Below are 25,103 nucleotides of genomic sequence, written 5' to 3'. Positions count from 1 at the left end.
AACATCTGACCCAGATGTTTTTTGGGGGTCAAGTTTCAGGAGCTCCTTCATCACCTCGGCCTCTGACTCGGACTCAGAGAAACTTTGTAGCGGGGCAGGGGAAAAAGAGGGAGAAGCATTAGGGATAGTAGCATTAGAAAGGGTGGGAGATGAGGAAATGTTGSACGGGCAAGGAGGCATGGCTGAGTAAAATAAGAATCCTGACTTAATGAAGTGGTGAATAAAGAGTTCAGCCACGTGCTACTTGTCAGTAACAACCACATCAACTTTAAGGGACATAGGCAGCTGTGAGGAGGAGAGTTTATTATCCAGGTCTTTAACTGTTTTCCAGAACTTCTTGGGGTTAGAACCACAGAGAAAGAACTGCTCCTTAAAGTAACTAAATGTGGCCTTCCGGATAGCCTGGGTGCACTTATTTCTCATTTGCCTGAACGAGAGCCAGTCAGTCTGAGTATGCGTGTGCCGAGCCTTTCGCCAAATGCAATTATTGAGGTGGAGTAACTCTGCAAGATCATGGTAGAACCAGGGGCTGAATCTGTTTTTAATTCTCATTTTCTTTATGGAGGCATGTTTGTTAGCAATACCACTGAAAATATCAAAAAGGTCCAATCGTCTTCGACAGAGGGGATCAAGCTGATTCTATACCATTTCACAGAGGCCAGTTCATGAAGGAAGGCTTGCTCATTAAAGTTTATTTAGCAAGCGTCTATGACAAATCAGGACAAGTCGTTTTACTGAACAGCCATTACGAACACAGGCTGTGAAAAAGTGATCATTAAGGTCATTACAGAAAACACCAGACCGATTCCTATCAGGATTATTTGTGAGGATAACATCAAGAAGAGTAGCCTTTTCTGGGTGTTTGGAGTCATACCTTGTGGAATTGGTAATAATCTGAGAAAGATTCAGGGAGTCCCATGCTTTAGGACTTGGTCAGGTGGTTTAAGCATGTCCCAGTTTAGGTCACCTAGCAGGACAAATTCAGATTTAGTGTAAGGGGCCAGAAGAGAGCTTAGGACAGGCCGGTGCTGATGGAGGACGATAGCACCTAGCAACAGGCAACAAATAGCTATTTGAAAGTTTAATACTTAAAACCAGCAAATCAAATAGTTTGGGGACAAACTTGGTGGAGACAACCGAGCACTGAAGGTGTTGCTTGGTAAAGATTGCCACTCCCCTACCTTTGGAAGATCTGTCTTGCCGAAAAGGTTATAACCAGAAAGGTTAACATCAGTATTCAAAATACTCTTCCTTAACCATGTCTCAGTAATGACCAACACATCTGGATTGGAGCTGTGAACCCACACTTTCAATTCATRCATTTTAGGTAATAATCTTCCAGTGTTATCAAATGTGTACATGCACATTTCCAGATATCATCAACAGTAATACAATCAAGGCAGGGCATAGGACAGGGAGAGTTCTGCAGTGCTGATTTATGCCATCTGAATGTGCATCAGATGGCAACAAGATCCTGTTGTACAGCAATGGCACTAAGCATGATGGGATGTTTATTGCTTAATTAACCCAGGAACCACGCCTGTGTGGATTAAAGCACCTGCTTTCAATATACTTTGTATCCCTCATTTACTTAAGTGTTTCCTTAATTTTGGCAGTTAACAGTAGCTTACTATACCCATTATGCTAAAATGTGCTTATTTGCTAGTAGTACTTCAAATTTGCTATTTGGGGGCTGCCAAATACATTGTATTGCTTGCCACACAAATTTACATGAGAGAAGATCCCGATATGTGTCAGAAGGCGTTTCGGCTGTCGTGGACGAACCTGTCTACTGTACAAGCAAGAAACGTGTGTGTGCACAGCCGATTGGATGACATGTCCTCTACCATCAACGATTGGTCAATGTTATTCATCGTGGTCTAGGATTGGTCTATCGGAGGGATTAGGAAGTGGTGTTCAAGGGTCAGGGGTTGCTAGCTGTTGTCTTAAACTGCGAACGATATTAGCTAAGTACAGCTGATCATTGGTATTTATTAACAAGCTTCAAAGACCAGGAACACGTACATATAACTACCTGACGAAATATTTATATCAAAGCATAGCGAAGCCTACCGGCGTTAACGTTATAGCTTTTGTTTAGCTAGCATGTTAACTTTAGCTGTTAGAAAGCATTAGTTTTTAAAAAAAGCTGCACCTTCCTTTCAATTATTATTTATTTAGTGGGCTTTGTCCTCAGTTCGTGYGCTTTGTCCTAATGAATGTTAGTTAGCAGCGTATGCACGAGAAGAGTAATCCTGTACTTTAATGTTTAACATTAGCCACGGAGCTAATTTTGTTAATTAGCTGGCTAGCAATCGTTAGCTTGTTATCTAAAGGGTCATTAAATACTACGAGGATGATTTTGCCTATGGTGATTCTCCTAATAGTTTTCTCACACGGAACAACAGCTGGTAAGTAAAAATAAAAAAAGTCAGCCAGGTAGATGTCAACGTTGAAACTATTTGACAGATTGTGTAACGCAAGTGCTGGCTAGCATTAGCTAGCAAGCTTGTCATTTTCTGAGGCACTAACGTTAGTTATCATTACTGTCAGCAGGAAAGTGCTTTATTCTACGGAGTCGTTCTTTGGATGAATATTGTTTGTCAGCTGATGCGCAATACCTAATCAATTACTATTTTCTTTGTTGTCTTTCTGCAGATGAAGAGCCAGAGGGGAATAATGATCATGCTCCTGAATTGAAGGTAGCTAGCTGTAAATATGAACCTGCTGTGCCCTTTTCTATTGCATTTAGACGTGGAAGTAGGCCTACCTATCGTTTTCCAAGTTTATATAAGAAGCTGTTTGGTATCATGCAAGCAAAAATATAGGTTAGCATCATAAATGGCAAAAGCAGATTTGCTTTGCAAAGAACCAACCATAAGAAAACACGCGTATAGCCTTGATCTCACTCAAATCCACTAACCTTCAAGCTAATGACAATATAATAAGTGAAGTTATTACATCATGTAACCCCCTCCATCCCCTCATATTGCTTGTTTTCCCCTTCTAGTCTTACCATGAGCCCAACTCTGAGGAGGATGAGGTCCCAGTAGGCGCCAGGATTGTAGCAGGAATGGTGACTTCCCCCAGGGAGGCCTCGCAGGCCGAGGGGGAGAGAAGACTCGATGGTGGGGTCCAGGAAGGTGGGCTGGAGGGGGAAGAGAAGGAGGACTTGCCCACTCAACCTCCTCCCGTCGAGGAAAGGCCTAAAGAGGGTAKGGATCCGTAAGATAGCCTTTATTGGCCAGGTGTCACTAGTGGCCATTGCAGTTTGATTTCTATGACTTGTCTGTCTTGACTAATAAAATAATTGCGGAATGTTACATGAAGTGTCATATCTATGTAGTAATTAATTATGAGATCTGTCTGCAATCCACTGAAAGTTTCACTCCATAGATTTCAGCTACCCCACATTTATACCTCTAGAACTGAGAACATTGAGAAATTGGGACAAACTAAGCTTTGCTGACACCTGGCCTTGAGCATGGCAACAATGCAATGTCTTTTTGAACTTGTGCTCAGTGAAACCGTTGGCCCTCATGGGAAATTAAAACACGCTTGCATCTGTGACATCTCTGAAAGTACTCTGGTGAAGGGTATATGCACCATTTGGCCACTACTGTATGGTTTATTTCATAATTTAACCAGAATGGTTCAATCTTTAGCTTAACTTAAAACAGATTTGAGCTTCAATTTGTTGATGTTTTCCACATACATGTTAATCACCATCCATCTGCTTCCTGTCAGTGTTTTTGCTTAAACATACCACCCTGCCCCTACCACCTGTGATTTTTGGTTGATGCAGTTCCTGTGGTGAATGGTGGCACAGCCAACGGGAAGCCCTGTCTCTTCCCCTTCCTCTTCCTGGGGAAGGAGTATATGGACTGTACTACCGATGGACGGGGGGACGACCGCCTGTGGTGCGCCACCACCTACGACTACGACAGGGACAAGAGATGGGGCTTCTGTGAGAGTAAGTCTCCCTTAAAGCATACACGTGTTAAAAAAAAAATATTATTGTTTTTTTACCCACCCTGTTTCTCTGCCTTAGAGGGACTCGCACATGGACACGCCACTTATGTGGCTGAAACAAATTGTCCTTAGCGGATGAATAAAGTTGCTTTGTGTTTAGGGTTGCAAAACTACCTGCAATTTACCAAAGTTACTAGAATCTTTGGTGATTTATAGTTGAATAACTTTTAAAATAATGCATTCATGTGTGTTCATTTTTTTTATATCTGTCCATATTGTCTGAGTTTCTAGTGGAAATAACCTAATTATTTTCAATTCACTTTTCAATGAAGCAACTCTTCCAGCTATTGTAATTTTTCATAACTGCCACCAGTTTGTTGCCAAAACATTTACAAAGACATTTTGACATAGTAAAATATGTGTGTAAATATAAGGGATATTTCTTAATGAAACCCTCATATTCAACACCAATGGTATATTTAGGATGTTTTACAGCTTTGCCATTCTATTTTTTTAAGAATAATTTTATTATATATTTTACATGTGATGAGACCACACAGAGGGCCAGAAATAAGATACTTGTGATAATCTGAAGTACCCAAAAAGGCCACTAGATTCCATTTGATAAAATTCCCCCCAAAACCTTGAAAGTTACACAAAATTCTGGTAGTTTACTGGTAAACTTAGGAACTTACCAGAAATATACCCTCCCTTTGCAACTCTAGTTGTGTTGTATATTGTAGCGGAGGAGCAGGTGGAGCAGAGGCATCTAGCGGAGGAGACCGAAAAGGAGTACCAGACAGCCCTCCGCATGATCAACGGAACCAACCGGAAGAGCCAGAAGAAAGAGTGAGCTCTCCTTCTCCTCTTTGTCTCATGTACAGTGTTCACCTTAATGTTCATAAGTGCGCTTGCTGACAGCAAGAACACTCTAGAAATCTCACATAGTCTTATCGTTCTTCCTCTTGCTTAAGAGATTCCCTAAAAACACCCCACTTCAATACAGCTATGACTTTTTTGTAGCAGGTTAGTGTCTTCATTAGGTCCTAATCTATGGATTTCACGTGACTGCAAATACAGATATGCATCTGTTTAAAAAAAAAAAACATTTAAAAGGTAGGGGCCGTTGATCAGAACCATCTGGTGTGACCTCCATTTTCCTCATGCAACAGGACACATCTCCTTCGCAAAGAGTTGATCAGGCTGTTGGTTGTGGCCTGTGGGAATGTTGTCCCACTCTTCAGTGGCTATGCGAAGTTTCTGGATATTGGCGGGAACTGGAACACGCTGTCGTACACGTTGATCCAGAGCATCCCAAACATGCTCAATGGGTGACATGTCTGGTGAGTATGCAGGCCATGGAAGAACTGGGACACTTTCAGCTTCCAGGAATTGTGTACAGATCGTAGCGACAATGGGGCCGTGCATTATCGTGCTGAAACATGAGGTGATGGCGGCAGATGAATGGCACGACAATGGGCCTCAGGATTTRGTCATGGTATCTCTTTGCATTCAAATTCCCATCAATAAAATGCAACTGTGTTTGTTGTCCATAGCTTATGCCTGCCCATACCATAACCCCACTGCCACCATGGTACACTCTGTTTACAACGTTGACATCAGCAAACAGCGCGCCCTCACGACACCATACACGCAGTCTACCCGGCACAGTTGAAGTAAGGATTAATCCGTGAAGAGTACACTTCTCCAGCTTGCCATTGAAGGTGAAGTTGTTACAATGCCAAACTGCAGTCAGGTCAAGACCCTGGTGAGGACAACAAGCATGCAGACGACCTTCCCCGAGATGGTTTTTGCAGAAACTCTTCAGTTGTGCAAACCCAGTTTCATCAATCCCGCATGGTGAAGTAACCGAATCTGGAGATCCTGGGCTAGCGTGGTAACACATGGTCTGCGGTTGTGAGGCCGGTTGGACATACTGCCAAATACTCCAAAATGACGATGGAGGCGGCTTATGGTAGAGAAATGAACATTAAATTCTCTGGCAACAGCTCTGGTGGACATCCCTGCAGTCAGCATGCCAATTGCACGCTCCCCCAACTTGAGACATCTATGGCCATTGTGTTTTGACAACTGCACATTTTAGTGTCCTTTTATTGTCCCTAGCACAAGGTGCACCTGTGTAATGATCATGCTGTTTAATCAGCTTCTTGATATCCCACACATGTCAGGTGGATGGATTTATCTTGAAAAAGGACAAATGCTCACTAACAGGGATGTAAACAAATTGATTCCTTTGTGCATGTGAAACATTTCTGGGATCTCTTATTTCAGCTAATGAAACATGGGACCAACCTTTTACATGTTTAGTTTATATCTTTGTTCAATATATTTAGGATTGCCATAAACGGGTTGAATAGTTATTGACTCTTGACATTTCAGCTTTTCATTTTTAATGTCTAAAAACATAATTCCTCTTTAACATTATGGGCTGTTGTGTCTATCTGTCCAGTGACACAAAATGCCAATTTAATATATTTTCATTTCAGACTGTAATACAACAAAATGTGGAAAAGGTCAAGGGGTGTGAATACTTTCTGAAGGCTCTGTACATCCACAGCACCTTTTTATTTACTCAACCTTCCTCCTATTCTTCATCTTATTCCTCACCAGGTTGTATGAGAAGCTATTGAAGGTTGCCGGCAAGGGCCACCACAAGGCCATGGAGAAGGTGGCCTATGCCATGCTGTTTGGGGACTACATGGCCCAGAACATCCCCAAGGCCAAGGAGCTGTTTGAGAAGCTGGCCCTGGAGGGCTCCCCCAAAGCTCAGATGGTAATGGTACATTCCTATTTAAACTTAATGGATCCAGGGTAGTCTCATTGACCACGTTTACATGTGCATCATATTCCGGGTTGTAGCTCATGTCCCGCTTAATGTCTTATTTGGAATAAGCTGTTAAAGTATCCATGAATAAACAGAATATTCCTAATTGACGTTCATATGGGTTAAATGGAATAGTTACTGAAATATGGACACTGACTAGGTCTATAACCTCTCACATGTAGCGTTATATAATATTAACTCCTGCAGAATTATACATTTCTTGCAGTAAAATGATACAACAGAAGATAAATGTTATTTTTTTCCTTCTTCCCATTCAGCATCACTTGAGAAATGCCTGTGTAATGTGTTTTCTTTGACACTGTTATGCAAGCAGACAGTATTTGCGCCCAAGATGAACTGAAGTCTTATCAGAAACGTGTTTCATTGTTTTCTCAGCTTTTCATTTCCTTAACCGTCAACTGATGACATTTGGACATTTTGCACAGAACCCAGCTTTCCATTGTTTTGGAGTTATTGCATTTTCTCCCTGGTCCCTAAATCATTTACATTACATTTAAGTCATTTAGCAGACGCTCTTATCCAGAGCGACTTACAAATTGGAAAGTTCATACATATTCATCCTGGTCCCCCCGTGGTGAATGAACCCACAACCCTGGCTTTGCAAGCGCCATGCTCTACCAACTGAGCCACACGGGACCATAAATGGAAAAAGGCAAATTTAGCTGTGTTAAATAGGTTACTAATGCATTCATTCTATCAATGTAAGACATTCTGGTGAGCACTACTTTATTTAGTCTTCTAGGGCAACAAGTTATGACAGAAGAGAAGCTGCACATATCTAACTATAGTTGACAAACAAATGGCCTTACCAAATGTCCGAAAATATAATATGGCTTACCAAATGTCGGAAATCATAAGTTGTCTAAATTAGGGTGAAAGTAGGCTGTACGGAGCATGAGAAAAATATATTATGGAATTATGGTGGATCGAACTGTGCAAGTAGCCTACTTTAAAAAAAAATAAAAATAAAGTGATTTGTTTGACAAAATGGAAACATCATCACAATAATAACAGGATATTGGTCTGCATGTAAACGTGGTCATTGAGACAATGGGGTTTCAGGTTGTCTCCAGGCGATTGCTAAGTAGCATTGGCACAATGACTGGAAGTCTACGGGATAAGATGGCGTAACGCTAGATCATTGCGGCCCGCACGTGTGATTGGTTGTTTACATCACACCACCACGTGATTTGGTCGATTGTAGCTCACCACTGCCAACAATTGGTCTGCATGGCTAGCTAATGCAGAGTAGATTCTCCATATGACGTTGAGAAATAGTGCATTGTGGGTAGTTTAAAGGTATCTGGAAGTAAGTTATATACACACACACAAATAAAAAAGTTATAGGTAACCAGATCGTGACTACAACTAAGTTACTTAGTCTTTGACCACACTGTTACTTTGGTGAGTAAAATCTCATGCTTCCTACCATTTAATTGCCCAAATCTCGCACTATCCCTACAACTGTAGTTCTATTGGGACATTTACACATCCTCTGTAGCTGCTTATTAAGGCTACAGCCACGTAGATTTTGTGTTAAAATATATGATTGACCTTGTTTTTCAATGGGAGTCATTCGTTGATGATGAATAACAGAGTTGATTGTCCGTCAAAAAAAGCCCAATGACAGTCTTTTTACGTATGCAACTCGCTTAAAAGAAGTTGACAGACTTGAATTTAACTTTTGACGGACAATTGTTGAATGCATATAAGATTTCATCTGTGTTCATGCATCTCTGTGTGGTTGTAGGTAGCCTAACGCTCCACCTTGTACATCCTATAGGCACTTGGCTTCTTGTACGCTGCCGGGTTAGGAGTGAACTCCAGTCAAGCGAAGGTACCAACACCCAGCCTCTCCACTTTCTCTCCCCAAACCTCTCCTTTTTCCATGTAGCCTATATACTGATCAAAAGCTCTGTTTGTTCAGAGGTAGCTTTTGTAGTAGAGCAGGGCGACATGGACACGCATCCATATTACGATAAATTGACTGAATTATAATAAGTAGAAGCATGAGTTTATAACATTACAGTGCACCACAGTTATTTAAATAAATACAAATATTACCCTTAACTATTACTACTTTAAATGTTGTAGCTATCAATTGTCCAGTTTAACAATCACTGATATTTGCAAACTTACTTGATTTCAAACTTCACATTACTCTAGTAGGGCCCTATAGGTTATTTATCGTAATGAACGATATCAGCAAAAAGTCCACGATAAGTTGTCGGTTTGGTTGGTGTTGATTATGTTTGGTTTATCGTCCCAGCTCTATTTCCTAGATGATGTCAAAGTTGGCTGCTAAGCCTGGAATGTAAAGCATAACCCTCCAACTCTGTTTCAGGCGTTGGTTTACTACACCTTTGGTGCTTTGGGCGGGAACCTGGTGGCTCATATGATTCTGGTGAGCTACTTCTGCTTTTTGTAGATTTTAATAGAGAAGCCTTATGATGTGTATTGTTTCTCTCTTATGGATATATACTGTATGATGATTGACCTGTTCTCCCTTTGCTACCATTCTCTCTTTAGGGATACCGATACTGGGGTGGTGTGGGCGTACCCCAGAGCTGCGAATCAGCACTGACGCATTACAGACTGGTGGCCAATCACGGTAGGAGGCCACCCCCTCTCAACCAATGAACGTCTTTCACTGTCTCAGATGAGTTTGTCTCAGTAGCTAGGTTTCTTTACAATAGGTGACAGATTTTCATGTGAATATTCTAAATTCGGCATAAAAACAATTTGTTTTCATCATATTGACTTGTTGCGGATAAAACGTAGTGCATAAAAAAAATATACTGTTGCGGTTAAATTCCCATGTACCAAATACAAGTTCAATGGGTTTCCATCGCATTTTCAACTGTACGGATGGTTCTGCCACCAAAAGTGTTGTGTAATTTAACAAATGTGCTCACTATGGTCTTGGCATGTGTGCTCTGGCCAACAGCTCATGGATACAGTGCAGATGATGAGATTATGAAAAAAAGAGCAAGAATATTTTTGTCAAATGGCAGGCAAGCATTGATCATCATGTCACCAGAATAATAACCTATTTATTGTCTGGGAGCATCAAGCTCATCACGGTGCACTTTCACCACCCTGTGACTTTCTCGTAATTTTATTTCCTCTGTAGCCTAATAAACTACATGCTTTCCAGAGTCGTAGTGGGAGGACCACGCAGCATATCATCGCATGACTCCAAGTTTACTTAGCATAATACATTTTACAGACACAAAAAAGATCCCATCTTGTCTAAAGCATTTTGTCGACATTTGGAGAGTTTACCGACAAATTTGCTGTTTCCTTCAGGCCTGTCGTGAAATGTTTTATCCGACATGTACTTGACTCGCATAAAAAGGTTGGATGGAAACCTGGTTAGTGTTTTGAATTGAGAAGACCTGCATTTGACCTGCAAACTGACTAACGAAAAGGAAAGGCTGCATTCAAAAAGTCACTTTTTGATTCACAGAGCAAGATTTGAGTCCTATGGCTTTCCTTAGGTGTTACGCAAAGAGCAGGGAGTTTTTCATTCTTTCTCTCCTTAACCTCCAGTGGCCAGTGACGTGTCCCTGACTGGGGGCAGTGCGGTGCAGAGGGTGCGTCTGCTGGACGAGGTGGAGAACCCGGGCTCTACCAGCGGCATGCTGGAGGAAGACCTGATCCAGTACTACCAGTTCCTGGCTGAGAAGGGAGATGTACAGGCCCAGGTTAGGGTTCAGATGGGGCACACTGCTCTTACGAGGTTTTTTATTTTTCTGCATAGGAAATTCTTTAGGATTCTTTGCGATGGAAAAGGCATTCCGGATCAACTTGAATGACTAAAACTAAGTATAAAGTATGTAGAAAAAGATAATGGACCTATATATATATATTTTTTACAATGTGATATTTAAGAACTAACTATATAAAATAAAGGCCAGAGGTGTCGAATTCAATTGCAGCACGGGCCATATTGGGGAAAAAACAACATGCATATAAATGCCACCCAAACTGGACATCGTTAAAAAAAACATTTAAATGGTTCCTCATAATGTCCACTTATGAACGTACAGTATGAACGTGTACTGGCTGGCTTGTAGGTGGGTGGGTCTGGGAGGAGGGGTATGTGGCAATGCACTGCCATTTGGTGCGCAGGATGTTGGCAGTGCTTGCTGGGACTTGTAGTACAGTGTGGTGGGGGCTGTATGGAAGTGGGCCAAAATGAATTGACAACCCAAATCCAGACTGCGCAATGATATAAATGTCACTAGCAAGATGGCCCGCGGGCCTTGTGTCTGACATGTGAGCTAGACAGTCAGGGAGAATGGAAAATTCCGTAAATGATGAGTTCAGGAGTATATTTGGCAGCAAGGCATTATACCGTTCCTCGTGGGAGTTAATGGAAATATTCGAATTATCTAATTTTAAAGTTTCTCTGGTGCTTGCATGAATATAGCATGATAATGAGTAAGCGGGTAATGATTGAAAAGCTGGGCCCTGGTCAAAAGTGATACACTATGTAGGGATTAGGGGGCCATTTGGTACTCCGACGTGGCGTTTCGTGCTATGACCCCATGCTTTGCMCCCAACAGGTGGGACTGGGCCAGCTGCATCTGCACGGTGGTCGGGGGGTAGAGCAGAACCACCAGGTAACCTTTCCCTGACCCATTTTCAACCTTGTTCTAACACTACAGGTGTAGGATCTTAATTTGATCACCCTGTGCAGGAAATGTAAAACTTGTAGTGTATTTGAAGTTTAAAAAGGCTTCTGAAGTTTGTCATATCTACTTAGACATTTCAGACTTGATTTTCCCTTACAAAAAATGTGAATTATAACTGTTTTTTAGGGTTGATACATTTCCTGTGGCTGCATGATTATTTTCATGCTGTAGCAAACTGGCTCAAATTAAGATCCTACATCTGTCATGCTCACTCCTGTATTTAGTGTGGAGATGTTTTTTTTGTCGACAGCGGGCCTACGATTACTTCAACCAGGCCGCGAATGCTGGGAACACGCACGCCATGGCCTTCCTTGGGAAGGTAAGATTATTACATGATCTTATAGGCCTGTAGCACTGTGGAGAAATAAGCAAGTAACTCTACCCTTACTCTGTGGCTGTGCTACCTTTCAGTGGTTTCTCTTACACTGTTTTCATTTGTTCTCTTCACTCTCTTTTTCTCTCACTATCTTTCAGATGTACTCGGAGGGCAGTGAGTACTTGTCTCAGAACAATGAGACGGCCCTGCAGTACTTCAAGAAGGCCTCCGACCTGGTGAGTAACCAAACCTTGACTAGAATGGACATTCTATATCTGTGGTCCAACCATGGATTGTTAGGCATCCATAATAATATCTATATAGCTCTGTTTGGTTCCTTTTTACTATTATCAAACCATTCACTCATATGGATATCTTGCACAAAGCCCACAGTGCCTGTACTGAATGTAACAATTACCAATATAACAATCCACTGCTTATAGTGGTCAAACTGTTAGACAGAAACATTCCTATACTGTACATATATTTTCAATGCACATGCTATTTCAGGATCAATCTGTTATATTAATAGTAACATTTTAACAGGTTTATATATGTGGTTCTTTAAAGAGTGCACTATTATTTTCAATACTTATTGTTGTGTCTTGGGTGGTTTCTGTCTCTTTTTGATGTCGTTACTCGCTGTTCTTGTCCCCTAGGGTAACCCTGTTGGGCAGAGTGGGCTGGGCATGGCGTACCTGTACGGGAGAGGTGTGCCGGTGGTGAGTGACCGCTCTCCCTCTGCAATTCTACACACTTTGCTATGGGGTGGAGACAAATGTTTGCAGTTTTTAATATGCTATCTGCGTGAGAGTGACTAACAACATCAATCGGGGCCCCCGGTTGGTAATTCGACTATGATTARTTCAAGTTTAGATAGCTGGCCGCTAGACTAACTTAACCAATCTAAAACATATTAGCTGTCAGTAGCTTTGTTTCTATGAACTTGCCCAATATTATTTTTAGTTTTTGTTGTTGTAGACATTTAGACCGTTTGCATAGAGAATGTAGGCGACAATTGCCTGCTAGGGTGCGTTTCCATTTAACTATCTTGTGTTGATAAAAACAACTGGACGTAATAACGTCACACCCAAAAACAAATAAAATGGAGTAGTTGAAGGGTTTGCCCATTTAGTCAAATTGCGTATTAATAAATTGGCGACTGCCTGTGTGCCCTCCCACCGATCTTTCATGTCTCAGGTAACCTGCGAAAGCCAGCATGGATAGAATACAATTATTGACCAATATTTGCCGTATTTTAATAATTATCATGTGCCAACGTATCGCCACGGTCCGTGCCATGAACTTGCACTTCTGTAGATCTGTAATAATTGGATGTTGAAACTTGCATTCAGAAAAGCAAGGCGAAGTAAGTCGGGCATTCTTGAAAGTCAGGACAATCCTTGTCCTGCAATTATTTTTATAGTTACATTTCATTTTGCAAGCAGCAGGCATTTAGAATGAAATGTGGAGTGTAGCTTACAGTTAAATGATATCACGTGCCCTGCGTACCTTCAAAAGTATTCAGCAATAATTTTTCTTTTTTCACATTACTCTAGTAGGACCCTATAGGTCATTTTTCAAGTTTCCATTTGTCACAAGTTTAACAAAAGAAAAGTACACCCCTGTCGATTGAATAAAAATGCTGTTTATCTTTACTAAATTTCTCCTATATCTGCTGTTACCATAATGCAATTATTATTTTTGCGACATTGCCTTTGTCAAAACAAACCTGGGTCAATGGACACCTGCCTACTGACTGACATAGCAAGAGAGAACTGCTGATGCACATCCAAATTTGCACCTTTTTTGTATTTTACTATTCTAATTCTCAACAGTAAATTGAGACCCCCACTTTAATAAATAAAAAAAATTGGGGGGTGGAATTGATCGATCAGCCAGTTGCCTATCCCTGCTTTGCACTGTGGTTACATTCCTAAATTCAGCTTTTGTAGACATTGGCATAGGCAATAGAATCCAGCAGCCCTGTACTGTAGGTTTACAGTGCATTCGGAAAGTATTCAGACCCCTTCACTTTTTCCACATTTTGTTACCTTACAGCCTTATTCTAACAAGGATTAAATGTCATTTTTTAACACACACTACCCCATAATGACAGAACAGAAACGTTTTTTTTTGTTGAATTTTTTACAAATGTATAAAAAAAAAACGTACCTTATTTACCTAAGTATTCAGACCCTTTGCTATGAGACTTGAAATTTTAGCTCAGGTGCATCCTGTTTCCATTGATCATCCTTGAGATGTTTCTACAACTTGATTGGAGTCCACCTGTGGTAAATTCAATTGATTGGACATGATTTGGAAAGGAACACGTCTGTCTATATAAGGTCCCACAGTTGACAGTGAATGTCAGAGCAAAAACCAAGCCATGAGGTCAAAGGAATGTTTGTAGAGTGCCGAGACGGGATGTCTGCAGCATTGAAGGTCCACAAGAACACAGTGGCCTCAGTCATTCTTAAATGGAAGACGTTTGGAACCACCAAGACTCTTCCTAGAGCTGGCCGCCCAGCCAAACTGAGCAATTGGTGGCGAAGGGCCTTGGTCAGCGAGGTGACCAAGAACCCAATGGGCACTGACAGAGCTCCAGAGTTCCTCTGTGGAGATGGGAGAACCTTCCAGAAGGACAAGCATCTCTGCAGCACTCCACCAATCAGGCCTTTATGGGAGAGTGGCCAGACGGAAGCCACTCCTCAGTAAGAGGCACATGTTTGTGAAAAGGCACCTAAAGGACTCTGACCTTTAGCCCAGAGAAAAAAGATTATCTGGGCTGATGAAACCAAGATTGAACTCTTTGGCCTAAATGCCAAGCGTTACGTCTGGAAGAAACCAGGCACCGCTCATCACCTGGCCAATACCATCCCTACGGTGAAGCATGGTGGCAGCATCATGCTGTGGGAATGTTTTTCAGGGACTGGGAGACTAGTCAGGATCGAGGAAAAGATGAGCAAAGTACAGCGAGCTCCTTGATGAAAACCTGTTCCAGGACCTCAGACTGAGGTGAGGGTTCACCTTCCAACAGGACAACGACCGTAAGCACACAGCCAAGACAACGCGGGAGTGGCTTCGGGACAAGTCTCTGAATGTCCTTGAGTGGCCCAGCCAGAGCCCGTACTTGAAACCGATCGAACATCTCTGGAGAGACCTGAAAATAGCTGTGCAACGACGCTCCCCATCCAACCTGACAGAGCTTGAGAGGATCTGCAGAGAAGAATGGGAGAAATCCCTAAATACAGGTGTGCCAAGCTTGTAGCGTCATACCCAAGAAGACTCGAGGCTGTAATCGCTGCCAAAGGTGCTTCAACAAAGTACTGAGTAAATGGTCTGAGTACTTATGTAAATGTGATATTTCCTTTTTTTTATTTTATACATTTGCAAAAATTTCTGAACCTGTTTTTGCTTTGTCATTATGGGGTGTTGTGTATAGATTGAGGGGGGTACAATTTAATCAATTTTCGAATAAGGCTGTAACGTAACAAAATGTGGAAAAAGTGAAGGGGTCAGAATGCACCGTATGTCGGTATTTCCTGTGTGATTTACACAATTTTGTGTGTGTGTCTCCATCCTCCAGAATTACGAGTTGGCACTGAAGTACTTCCAGAAAGCAGCGGAGCAGGGCTGGGTGGATGGACAGCTTCAGCTGGGCACCATGTACTACAGTGAGTGCGTGCATGTGGGACTGTGTGTGTGTGTGTGTATAGGCCACCCTTTTTTTTCCTGTTGTTGTATAGTGTAAAGCAGCCTTGTCACTTTTGGTTTCCTGGAAGTGCAATGTTAGTTGCCCACCAACATTCTGCTCCCAACTCTGCACTCTCCGCAGCAGGGGTGTTATCAGCGGGGTGTCAACGGCCACTCATGAAATATGATTGGCCACCCTTAGTGACACCCCATTCTCATTGGGTCAGAGCGCTGTCAATCTGGTTCAGAACAAATTCCCTCACTGGAAAATTATGTCTTGTTTTTCTCTTCACAAAACTACCACTAACAGGTCCTGATCATCATCATAAAGGGAAAACATTTTAACAAATACGCCTATCTAACGCAACAATGTTGTAAAGTTAGTAAGAAGGGATATGCACCTTTTCAAATGATTTTCTACGGATATAAAGCGCTCCGCACATCATCGTTAACAACTGATTACAGAAATTATTGCTGTTGATATGCAGTCATTGTCAATTGTCTACTTGAGTTGCGAGGTCATTTTCTAAAAGAAAGACTGCATTCTCCATTATGAGCCGCAACTCGCACTACTGAAACGGGTGTCTTTCTCGTCAATACCACTGTTCACCGTTTGCTCCTGTGTCAGCAGGGTGTTATTCCCTTTCTAATGAGAGTTGAGACATACAGTAACAACATTAAACAGCTAAAAGTCTTTCATTTTTTTAACCAGTACATACCCCCATTTGACATGTTTTATTTTGCCCTGTATTTGATTTGTGAGCTTAAATTTGTTAAACATGAAACAAAGTAGGCACCTAGACCATTAAATAAAATGCATCGTAGTTTAAGCCAATTTTCAATGCMATTTGTGATAGAATTTGCTGATTTCTCATGGCCACCCATGACTGGTTTTGGTCCCCCCTTGGCCACCCCATAATTTTTTTTATAGAAATGCTATTTTTATTCTCTTGCACACCATTTTTCTTTGTTGGGTATCTCACTCACTTTTGTCTATCCATTCCTCTTCCTCTCCAGATGGCATCGGGGTGAAGCGTGACTACAAGCAGGCCTTCAAGTTCTTCAATCTGGCCTCGCAGGCAGGGCACATTCTGGCATTCTACAACCTGGCCCAGATGCACGCCACAGGCACCGGCGTGCTGCGTTCCTGCCACACCGCCGTGGAGGTGAGCTAGCTAGCCTTTAGCTAGCTGCTGTACATACAGTGCATTCAGAAAGTATTCAGACCCCTTGACTTTTTACATTACTGCCTTATTCTAAAATTGTTTACATCGTTTTTTGCCCCCTAATCAAGCTACAATACCCCATAATGACAAAGCAAAAATTGTTTTTTAGACATTTTGGCAAATTTGATAAACAGAAATATTTCATTTACAAAAGTATTCAGACCCGTTACTCAGTACTTTGTTGAAGCACCTTTGGTACCAATTACAGCCTTGATTCTTCTTGGGTATGACACTAAGCTTGTCACCACTGTATTTGGGGAGTTTCTCCCATTCTTCTCTGCAGATCCTCTCAAGCTCTGTCAGGTTGGATGGGGAACGTTGCTGTACAGGTATTTTCAGGTCTTCCAGAGATGTTAGATCGGTTTCAAGTACGAACTCTGGCTGGGCCACTCAAGGACATTGAGACATGTCCTGAAGCCACTTCTGCATTGTCTTGGCTGTGTGCTTAGGGTTGTTGTCCTGTTGGAAGGTGAACCTTCGCTCCAGTCTGAGGTCCTGAGCATTCTGGAGCAGTTTTTCATCAAGGATCTCTCTGTACTTTGCTCCGTTCATCGTTTCCTTGATCCTGACTAGTCTCCCAGTCCCTGAACTTTTTATTTTTTATTTTTATATCCCCACGCTGCCACCACCATGGTTCACCGTAGGGATGGTGCCAGGTTTCCTCCAGACGTGACGCTTGGCATTCAATCTTGTTTCTCACGGTCTGAGAGTGTTTAGGTGACTTTTGGCAAACTCCAAGGGGGCTGTCATGTGCCTTTTACTGAGGAGTGGCTTCCGTCACCATAAACGCCTGATTGGTGGAGTGCTGCAGAGATGGTTGTTTTTCTGGAAGGTTCTCCCATCTCCACAGAGGAACTCTCGAGCTCTGTAAGAGTGGCCATCAGGTTTTTTTGTCACCTCCCTGACCGAGGCCCTTCTCCCCCGATTGCTTAGTTTGGCCAGGCGGCCAGCTGTAGGAAGAGTCTTGGTGGTTCCAAACTTCTTCCATTTAAGAATGATGGAGGCCACTCCAAATGCCGGAGACATTTTTTTGGTACCCATCCCTAGATCTGTGCCTCGACACAATCCTGTCTCGGAGCTCTACGGGCAATTCCTTCGACCTCATGGCTTGGTTTTTGCTCTGACACGCACTGCCAACCGTTGGACCTTATATAGACAGGTGTGTGCCTTTCCAAATCATGTCCAATCAATTGAATTTGCCACAGGTGGACTCCAATCAAGTTGTAGAAACATCTCAAGGATGATCAATGGAAACAGGATGCACCTGAGCTCAATTTCGAGTGTTATAGGAAAGGGTCTGAATACTTATGTAAAGAAGGTATTTCTGTTTTTTATTTTTAATACATTTGTACACTGAGGAAAAATATTTGATCAATTTTAGAATAAGGCTGTAACCACAAAATGTGGAACAAGTCAAGGGGTCTGAATACTTTCCGAATGCACTGTAATTGGCTAGCTACAGCATTAGCCATTAACTAGTCATTTAGATAGCGCTCTATAATTGGAAAGCTGTAGGATTAGCAATTAGCTAGCTAGTTCAGAGGCCCAGCGCTTCAGTTAATTAGCCTTTAAGTATCAAGCAACCCTGCTACACTAGCCACCTTGGAGCTAGCCGTTAGCTAGCCTTTCACAGTTTATTAGCTTTTCGTTAGCTGTGCATTAATCGTCATTATAAACTGTGTGTTTCGAGCCCTGAATGCTGATACCCATGGTATATGGTCTGATATACCATGGCTATGACAAAACATTTGTTTTTACTGCTCTAAATACATTGGTAACCAGTTTATAATAGCAATAAGGCATCCCAGGGTTTGTGGTATATTGCCAATATACCACAGCTAAGGGCTGTATCCATGCACTCCGCATTGTCCCTAAGAACAGCCCTTAGCCGCGGTATATTGACCATATACCACACCCCCTCGGGCCTTATTGCTTAAATAAGCCATCTGTTAACCTTTATCCATTAGATCAATGCATTAATCACCAGTTAGCTGTCTTCTAGCTAGGCATGAACCAATTAGCCACCTGTTTAGCAATTTATTGTCCTCCATTAGCCGCKATTCAGCCATCCATTAGTTAATTATTTAGCCATTTACTACTCGGTGTCAGTCATTGTCTAGCCAAAACCTACTTACCCATTCCTTAGCCATTGATCCACAACCAGGTTCGGGTACATTTTTATCCTCCCAATGGTAAAAGTTCAAATCAGGAGTTGTGTAATCAGATCCTAGATCTGTGATTATGGGCAATTTCTACCTCGAATTGCCTTAACAGCCCCTTTTGTTCTTGTCTCTCTGTGTTTCTAACTGCATGTGTCTGTCTTCATATTTGTGTCTGCGGGCAGCTCTTCAAGAATGTGTGTGAGCGTGGGCGCTGGTCGGACAGGCTGATGGCAGCCTACGGCAACTTCAAGGACGGCGACATGGACGGGGCGCTGGTGCAGTACCTGCTGCTGGCCGAGCAGGGCTACGAGGTGGCGCAGAGCAACGTGGCCTTCATCCTGGACCAGCGTAAGAACAAATACACAGTATTTGTCATAAGAGTCCACTAGATAGCTGACAGGGGAACTGTTTTGAGTTCCGTACTGTTTAGCAGCAACCATCTCGGAACCTCAGCCCAGTTCTGTTTCTCCCCCTTCTCCCTGAAGTGTGCACTTGTTCACTCCCCCGCAAGGCTTCAAAAGCATTTGGATTGCGGTAAGCATGGGCAAAAGGGAGCCATGATCCTTCCTTTTTAAATGAATGAATGAAGGGAGGGGAACAACTACACGCTTCGGGAGAAAATTTGTTTCTATGTACATTGGTAAGACACCAATGCTTCCACTTACCTCTGTCACCAGAGAGCACTGTGACCCTATAACATGTGAACCAAGCATATGGCCTGGGGACGGTCTGTGGCCTGCCATCTGTTGTAATGTGTTCCGAACGCTAATCACTGGAAGGCAATGAATCCCCTGTGGTTGTTTAGATATGAAGAAATTGCTACACCATGCCAAAACAATCAATTTCTTTGTGCAGCTCTTCTGATATCTATACAGACATGACCTTTGTGAATGCGTTTTAATAAGCACTTCCGATGATATTAAACCATTTGGTACCATTTTCTATTTGAACCGTGTGTGCGTGCGTGTTTRGTTTTAAGTAGAGGAGGCGCAGATCTTCAACGAGAACGAGACATACCCTCGAGCCCTCCTCCATTGGACCAGAGCAGCAGCACAGGGTTGGTTGAGCCTCCTTCATAAATCACCCTTCCATATTTTTGCTGTACTGAGCGGCCATCTTGTCTTTGTACCCTTCAGTAATTGTAGGGGAGGATAGTTGGATGATGCTGGGGGACACTGTATCTTCAACTGTGTTGCCCAGGGCCAAGCTTTTCAAAACATTTCATCCAGATCAAAATGATCCTGAGTTGTGTTAAATTCTGCTTCCCCTTCAGATGTGGTCCCTCATATTTAGATGCATTTTTAAGACAAAAAGGAAGGATCCCATTATATGCTAAAACAAAGATCATGGTATATGAGCCCATGATATTTGGTTTGAAAAACTGGGCCCGGTTTATACAGTGGCTAGGATAAAGCTTGGGGACTAGCACTTCTACGGTTATGGTACTAACTAACCAGTGGTGGAAAAAGTACCCAATTGTCATACTTGAGTAAAAGTATTGATAACTTTTTAATAGAAAGTTACTCAAGTGACAGTCACCCAAAATACTACTTGAGTAAAAGTCTAAAAGTATTTGGTTTTAAATATACTTAAGTATCAAAAGAAAATGTAATTGGTAAAATATGCTTCAGTATCAAATGTAAAATTATAAATAATTTCAAATTCCTTATATTAAGCAAAGGGTTTAATATAGAGAGTGCCCTTTTCTTCTTTAAAAAAATGTAAGGATAGCCATGTGCACACTCCAACACTCAGACATGATTCACAAAATATGCATTTGTGTTTAGTGAGTCTGCCAGAACATAAGCTGTAGGGATGACCACGTGTTCTCTTGATAAGTGTGTGAATTTCACWATTTTCCTGTTCTGCTAAGCATTCAAAATGTAATGAGTACTTTGGGTTGTCAGGGGAAATTTATMGYGTAAAAAGTACAATATTTTCTTTGGGAATGTAGTAAAGTAAAASTTGTCAAAAAATATAAATAGTACACATACCCCAAAAAACGACTTAAGTAGTACTTTAAAGTATTTTTACTTAGTACCAGTGGTGTAAAGTACTTAATGTGTGTACGGTTCCCGTACTGACTTGTGTGTGTGTGCTGTATGTTCAACTTTGTTACCCAGGTTATACAGTGGCTAGGATAAAGCTGGGGGACTACCACTTCTACGGGTACGGTACTGACGTGGACTACGAGACCGCTGTCATCCACTATAGGCTGGCCTCYGAGCAGCAGCACAGCGCTCAGGCCATGTTCAACCTGGGCTACATGCATGAGAAAGGCCTGGGCATCAAACAGGTTGGCACACGCACATAAACAAACTCATTCATACACACATGCAACCCTATAAGTCTAACKCCTTACTCTTTCCCCCTCCTGTAGGATATCCACCTGGCCAAGCGTTTCTACGACATGGCTGCCGAGGCTAGTCCCGAAGCCCAGGTGCCCGTCTTCCTGGCTCTGTGTAAACTGGGCCTGGTCTACACCCTGCAATACCTGCACGACCTCAACGTGAGTGTACAGTACAGAGCACTTCCTGGATCCGGTGCCTCTGGGAGTTTCATTTCCCTGGTTGTTTCCATTTCAACTCATGGGGGCCAGGCTCAATGTTTGAGGCTAACTTAATTTATTACATTTGTACAGGATTCATGGGATTGTACTATGTTTGTTCAATGTAGTCAATGCTCTCTCTCTCTCTTTCTGCTCCCTCTGACCTCCCCTCTCTTTCTCCCCTCCCACCCTGTATCATCCTCCCTCCCCCTCCACCAGATGAGTGAGGTGGTCAGTCAGGTGGACCTGGACCAGCTCCTGGGCCCTGAGTGGGACCTCTACCTAATGACGGTAATCGCCCTGCTGCTAGGCACCGTCATCGCCTACCGCCAGAGACAACACCAGGCAATGCCCCCGCAGCCCCCTCCTCCCCCAGCCAGGCCTGCTCAGGAGCAGGCCCAACCTGAGGCCCAGGCCCAACCTGAGGCCCAGGCCCAACCTGAGGCCCAGGCCCAGCCCCAGGCCGAAGAGGCGCAGCAGTGAGAGATAGAGATGGAGTGGGAAGAGAGAAAGGGAAGGCGATATCCTGATCCATACCCTCTACCTCTTCTCTGGAGGGTTGGTGGGTAAAGGCAGACTAACTTGCTCCCATCTTGGGCACCACCTTTTCCCTCCTGACTCCGGCATGTTGACCACAGACTGTAGGCTACTGAACAGGCCAGACTCGCCCTACTTAACTCTCCGACTCTGTCAATGCTCTCAGACCTCCCAAGTTGAAGAATGAAGAAAGGAATCGGTGAGAGGGAGAGTGGAGCAGGTTGATGGACAAGGCCATGGAACAGAGGCTGTAGAAAAGACAATATAGACTCAACCTCTTAGTGTGTGACTCAGGGTACCGGCAGCAGAATCACTTCTCAGAACTAGCCACACGGGGCAATCGAGGCATCTTCTTAATTATCGTCCGATCTGGGAATGAAACTGTCTTGTTTTGGGCGCTCTAGTAGAGATTAAGCTTTGGAAACAATGGCCAGATTTTTTTCTGCTTTTCCTTTTCAGATTTTACGTATGAGTMTAAGGTTACAAAATAAGATTCCAGATGGCTACACAAACCTTGCAATACCAACATATTCGTCAGGTGGCAGCAATCAGAACTGGGCACGTGAAGTCATCTTCATCTCCTTGTCTTTAGCAAAATGTTTTCACAAATAAGTTTTGTTAAGAACACATTTTGTAAGCATGTTCTGTTCATAAACAATGATTCTTTATCAAGCTAGTTTTTTCAAGCATGCTTTTGTCAGCACATTTGCTTGATTGGCAAGCGTTAAAGCTTTTTGTGTGCAAATATTTCTTTAGCAAACATGCATTGTTTGTCTTTCAATGCAGACGTTTTCTTCAGGATCTTATTTTGTTAGCGAATATGCTTTGTTAGCACATGTGTTGAACTAATGAAGTAAACATAAAACTGCTCATTTATTTGACGTCCAGTTCAAAACCTTTCACTACGTAGCTGAACTTTGGTCAACTTACTTGTTTGAGTGGACCAAGTCATGAAATATATTATTGTCAGTCATTTCAGCTCTGCTATGCTATGGTCAAGCATCAGAATGAAGGATAGAGAATCCTTTGCTACCCCTTCACTAGCTATCCCATTTCCTTCCTCATTGCAGCGCATGATTCTGTGTCTCAGGTTTGATTCTTGAAATTTTATCCATATTGCCTAATACGGATAATATCCTTGAGATATGTTACATCTACTAGTAATTGAGTTTGTGGAATCGTGTTTAATTTTTAATCATTTTTAAACTGTTTGATTTGATAAGTTGAACTGCAACAGGAAGAGAGATGGAGGCCTTTTTGTCAAGACTCATTAGAAGAAAGCAGTGACTTTTTCAGACTATTTGACTTTGTTATACGTGGTTCCCCTCAGGGTGTGACTATAGGCCTCACCCCCTCACCAATAGAGCAGTTCGTTGCTTCTCCAGCTTCTGCTTCCCTCGGCTCAGGCTTTAAGTTGTCAAGATCACAGCCATCACCTCCCTTATGTAGTGGCGTCACATAAGCTGATTTCCACGCTAGGAAGATTTCCTGATAAGTGTTAAATTAAAGATGTGGGTTATTGAGCCAACAATGAGGGACGCTGCACACTTGAGCAGACCTGGATCCAAATAGTGGGCCCTTGAAGAAATATACATGTCTAATGTCAACAACACATCAAGGACTTCATTGTCTGTCAATTGCCGAAAGGAAAAACCCTGACTGACGCTTTTCAAAATTATTCTGTAAAATTCCCCCATTAACATCCAGTACATTGTCACAGTGAGAGACAGAGAACCTGCAGATATAAAATGGTGATTCAATTAATTCTATCAATGTTATCAGTAATAGGGCCAGACTCTACATTCATTTGTAAGGGAAGAGTAGAGGAAGTACAACCCTTTAATGATTAAATTTTTCCAGTATTTCTATGGATTTCCAGCACAGTCAGCTACAGTGTTAAGTGAAATCTGATTTATTATATTTTCAAATAAGTTTTAGACATATTTCTCAGTTCTCGGAAGGATTGCCAGTACCGGCCAGATTGTGAATTTGTGCCATTCAGAGGTTGAATGGGCAAGATACTGGTTTGTGTCAAGAACTGCCACGGTGCTGGGTTTTTGATGCTCAACAGTTTCTTGTGTGTATCAAGAATGGTCCACCACCGAAAGGACATCCGGCCAACTTGACACAACTCTGTGAAGCATTGTTGTCAACATGAGCCAGTATCCCTGTGGCATGCTTTCGACACCTCAAATCAAATTTTATTTGTCACATACACATGGTTAGCAGATGTTAATGCGAGTGTAGCGAAATGCTTGTAGAGTCCAAGCTAATTGAGGTTGTTCCGAGGGCAAAAGGAGGAATGCAACTCAATATTAAGGTGTTCTTAATGTTTTGTACACTCAGTGTATGTTATGGTTATAGTGACTCTTGACGTTTCTGTCATAATAATGACATAACGGGTTATAAACACATTGGGCAGTTGATAACTGACTATACAGCTGTTACAGAAACCATTTTAGGAACATGTTTGTTTTTGGTATTCCTTAGCCATCTGCTTAAGTGTAATGACCATGACCAGATTTGATGGGATACATTTTTTTCCAACAAGGATTTTTAGATTCCTGATTGAGTTCCAATCCACCCAAACCCTCTTAAGGACAATGGTAAAGTCAGCTGTTGGACATGAGAATTCTGTTATGTCATGCTATGGGGGCCCCGACCAGTCGGGGTCTCAACTTACTGTTAAGTTAGAATAGTACACGAGGTGCAAGTTCGAAATGTGGTTGTGCAGCAGCAGTTTATTTTGTCAGTCACTCAATTACCCATGTCAGCTAACAATTTTTAGTTTGGTAAATTGTTCTAGCCAGTTATTAAAAGTTGTAATCATAGCACGTGTCCGGTCGGTATTTGGCCATCACAATAACTACTCCACCACTATCTCTCCCCAGCAAGGCTCCTATTAAAATAATGATGCTCTATGAGATGAGGAATCAGTCTATCCTTGTTTGGAAAACAATTCAATGAGGCACTTATTTGTGCTGTGAAGGGAGTAGATCCATTTGTATTGGATTACATTATTTTTTACATTCGAGCATTACTCGGATGTGTGAAAGAGGGCAATGATTGGGCCTCAGAGC

At 42.3% G+C, this 25,103-nt stretch overlaps 1 protein-coding gene across 2 annotated transcripts; it reads left to right on the top strand.

Moving 5' to 3' along the window:
- The first annotated feature begins 1,899 nt into the window (after window positions 1-1,899).
- On the top strand, window positions 1,900-24,854 carry LOC111954228 (protein sel-1 homolog 1). 2 transcript variants are annotated; one of them, XM_023973773.3, is made up of 21 exons: window positions 1,900-2,411; window positions 2,659-2,702; window positions 3,011-3,215; window positions 3,806-3,973; window positions 4,716-4,821; window positions 6,604-6,766; window positions 8,622-8,675; window positions 9,183-9,242; window positions 9,368-9,449; window positions 10,391-10,545; window positions 11,410-11,466; window positions 11,789-11,857; window positions 12,013-12,090; window positions 12,514-12,576; window positions 15,444-15,531; window positions 16,568-16,716; window positions 19,121-19,286; window positions 19,921-19,995; window positions 21,062-21,234; window positions 21,319-21,447; window positions 21,706-24,854. In XM_023973773.3, the coding sequence occupies exons 1-21, from the start codon at window positions 2,357-2,359 to the stop codon at window positions 21,967-21,969; spliced, it is 2,403 nt and encodes an 800-aa protein (XP_023829541.1). In that variant the 5' UTR covers window positions 1,900-2,356; the 3' UTR covers window positions 21,970-24,854. The 2 variants fall into 2 exon arrangements, with proteins under 2 accessions (XP_023829541.1, XP_023829540.1); XM_023973772.2 differs by having other exon boundaries at window positions 19,918-19,995.
- The last annotated feature ends 249 nt before the right edge of the window (window positions 24,855-25,103 follow it).

This window comes from Salvelinus sp. IW2-2015, linkage group LG28 (genome assembly GCF_002910315.2).
Source record: "Salvelinus sp. IW2-2015 linkage group LG28, ASM291031v2, whole genome shotgun sequence".
Classification (NCBI taxonomy): domain Eukaryota; kingdom Metazoa; phylum Chordata; class Actinopteri; order Salmoniformes; family Salmonidae; genus Salvelinus; species Salvelinus sp. IW2-2015.
The sequence above is the reverse complement of the archived record's forward strand: the minus strand, read 5'-3'. Positions and strand labels throughout refer to the sequence as shown.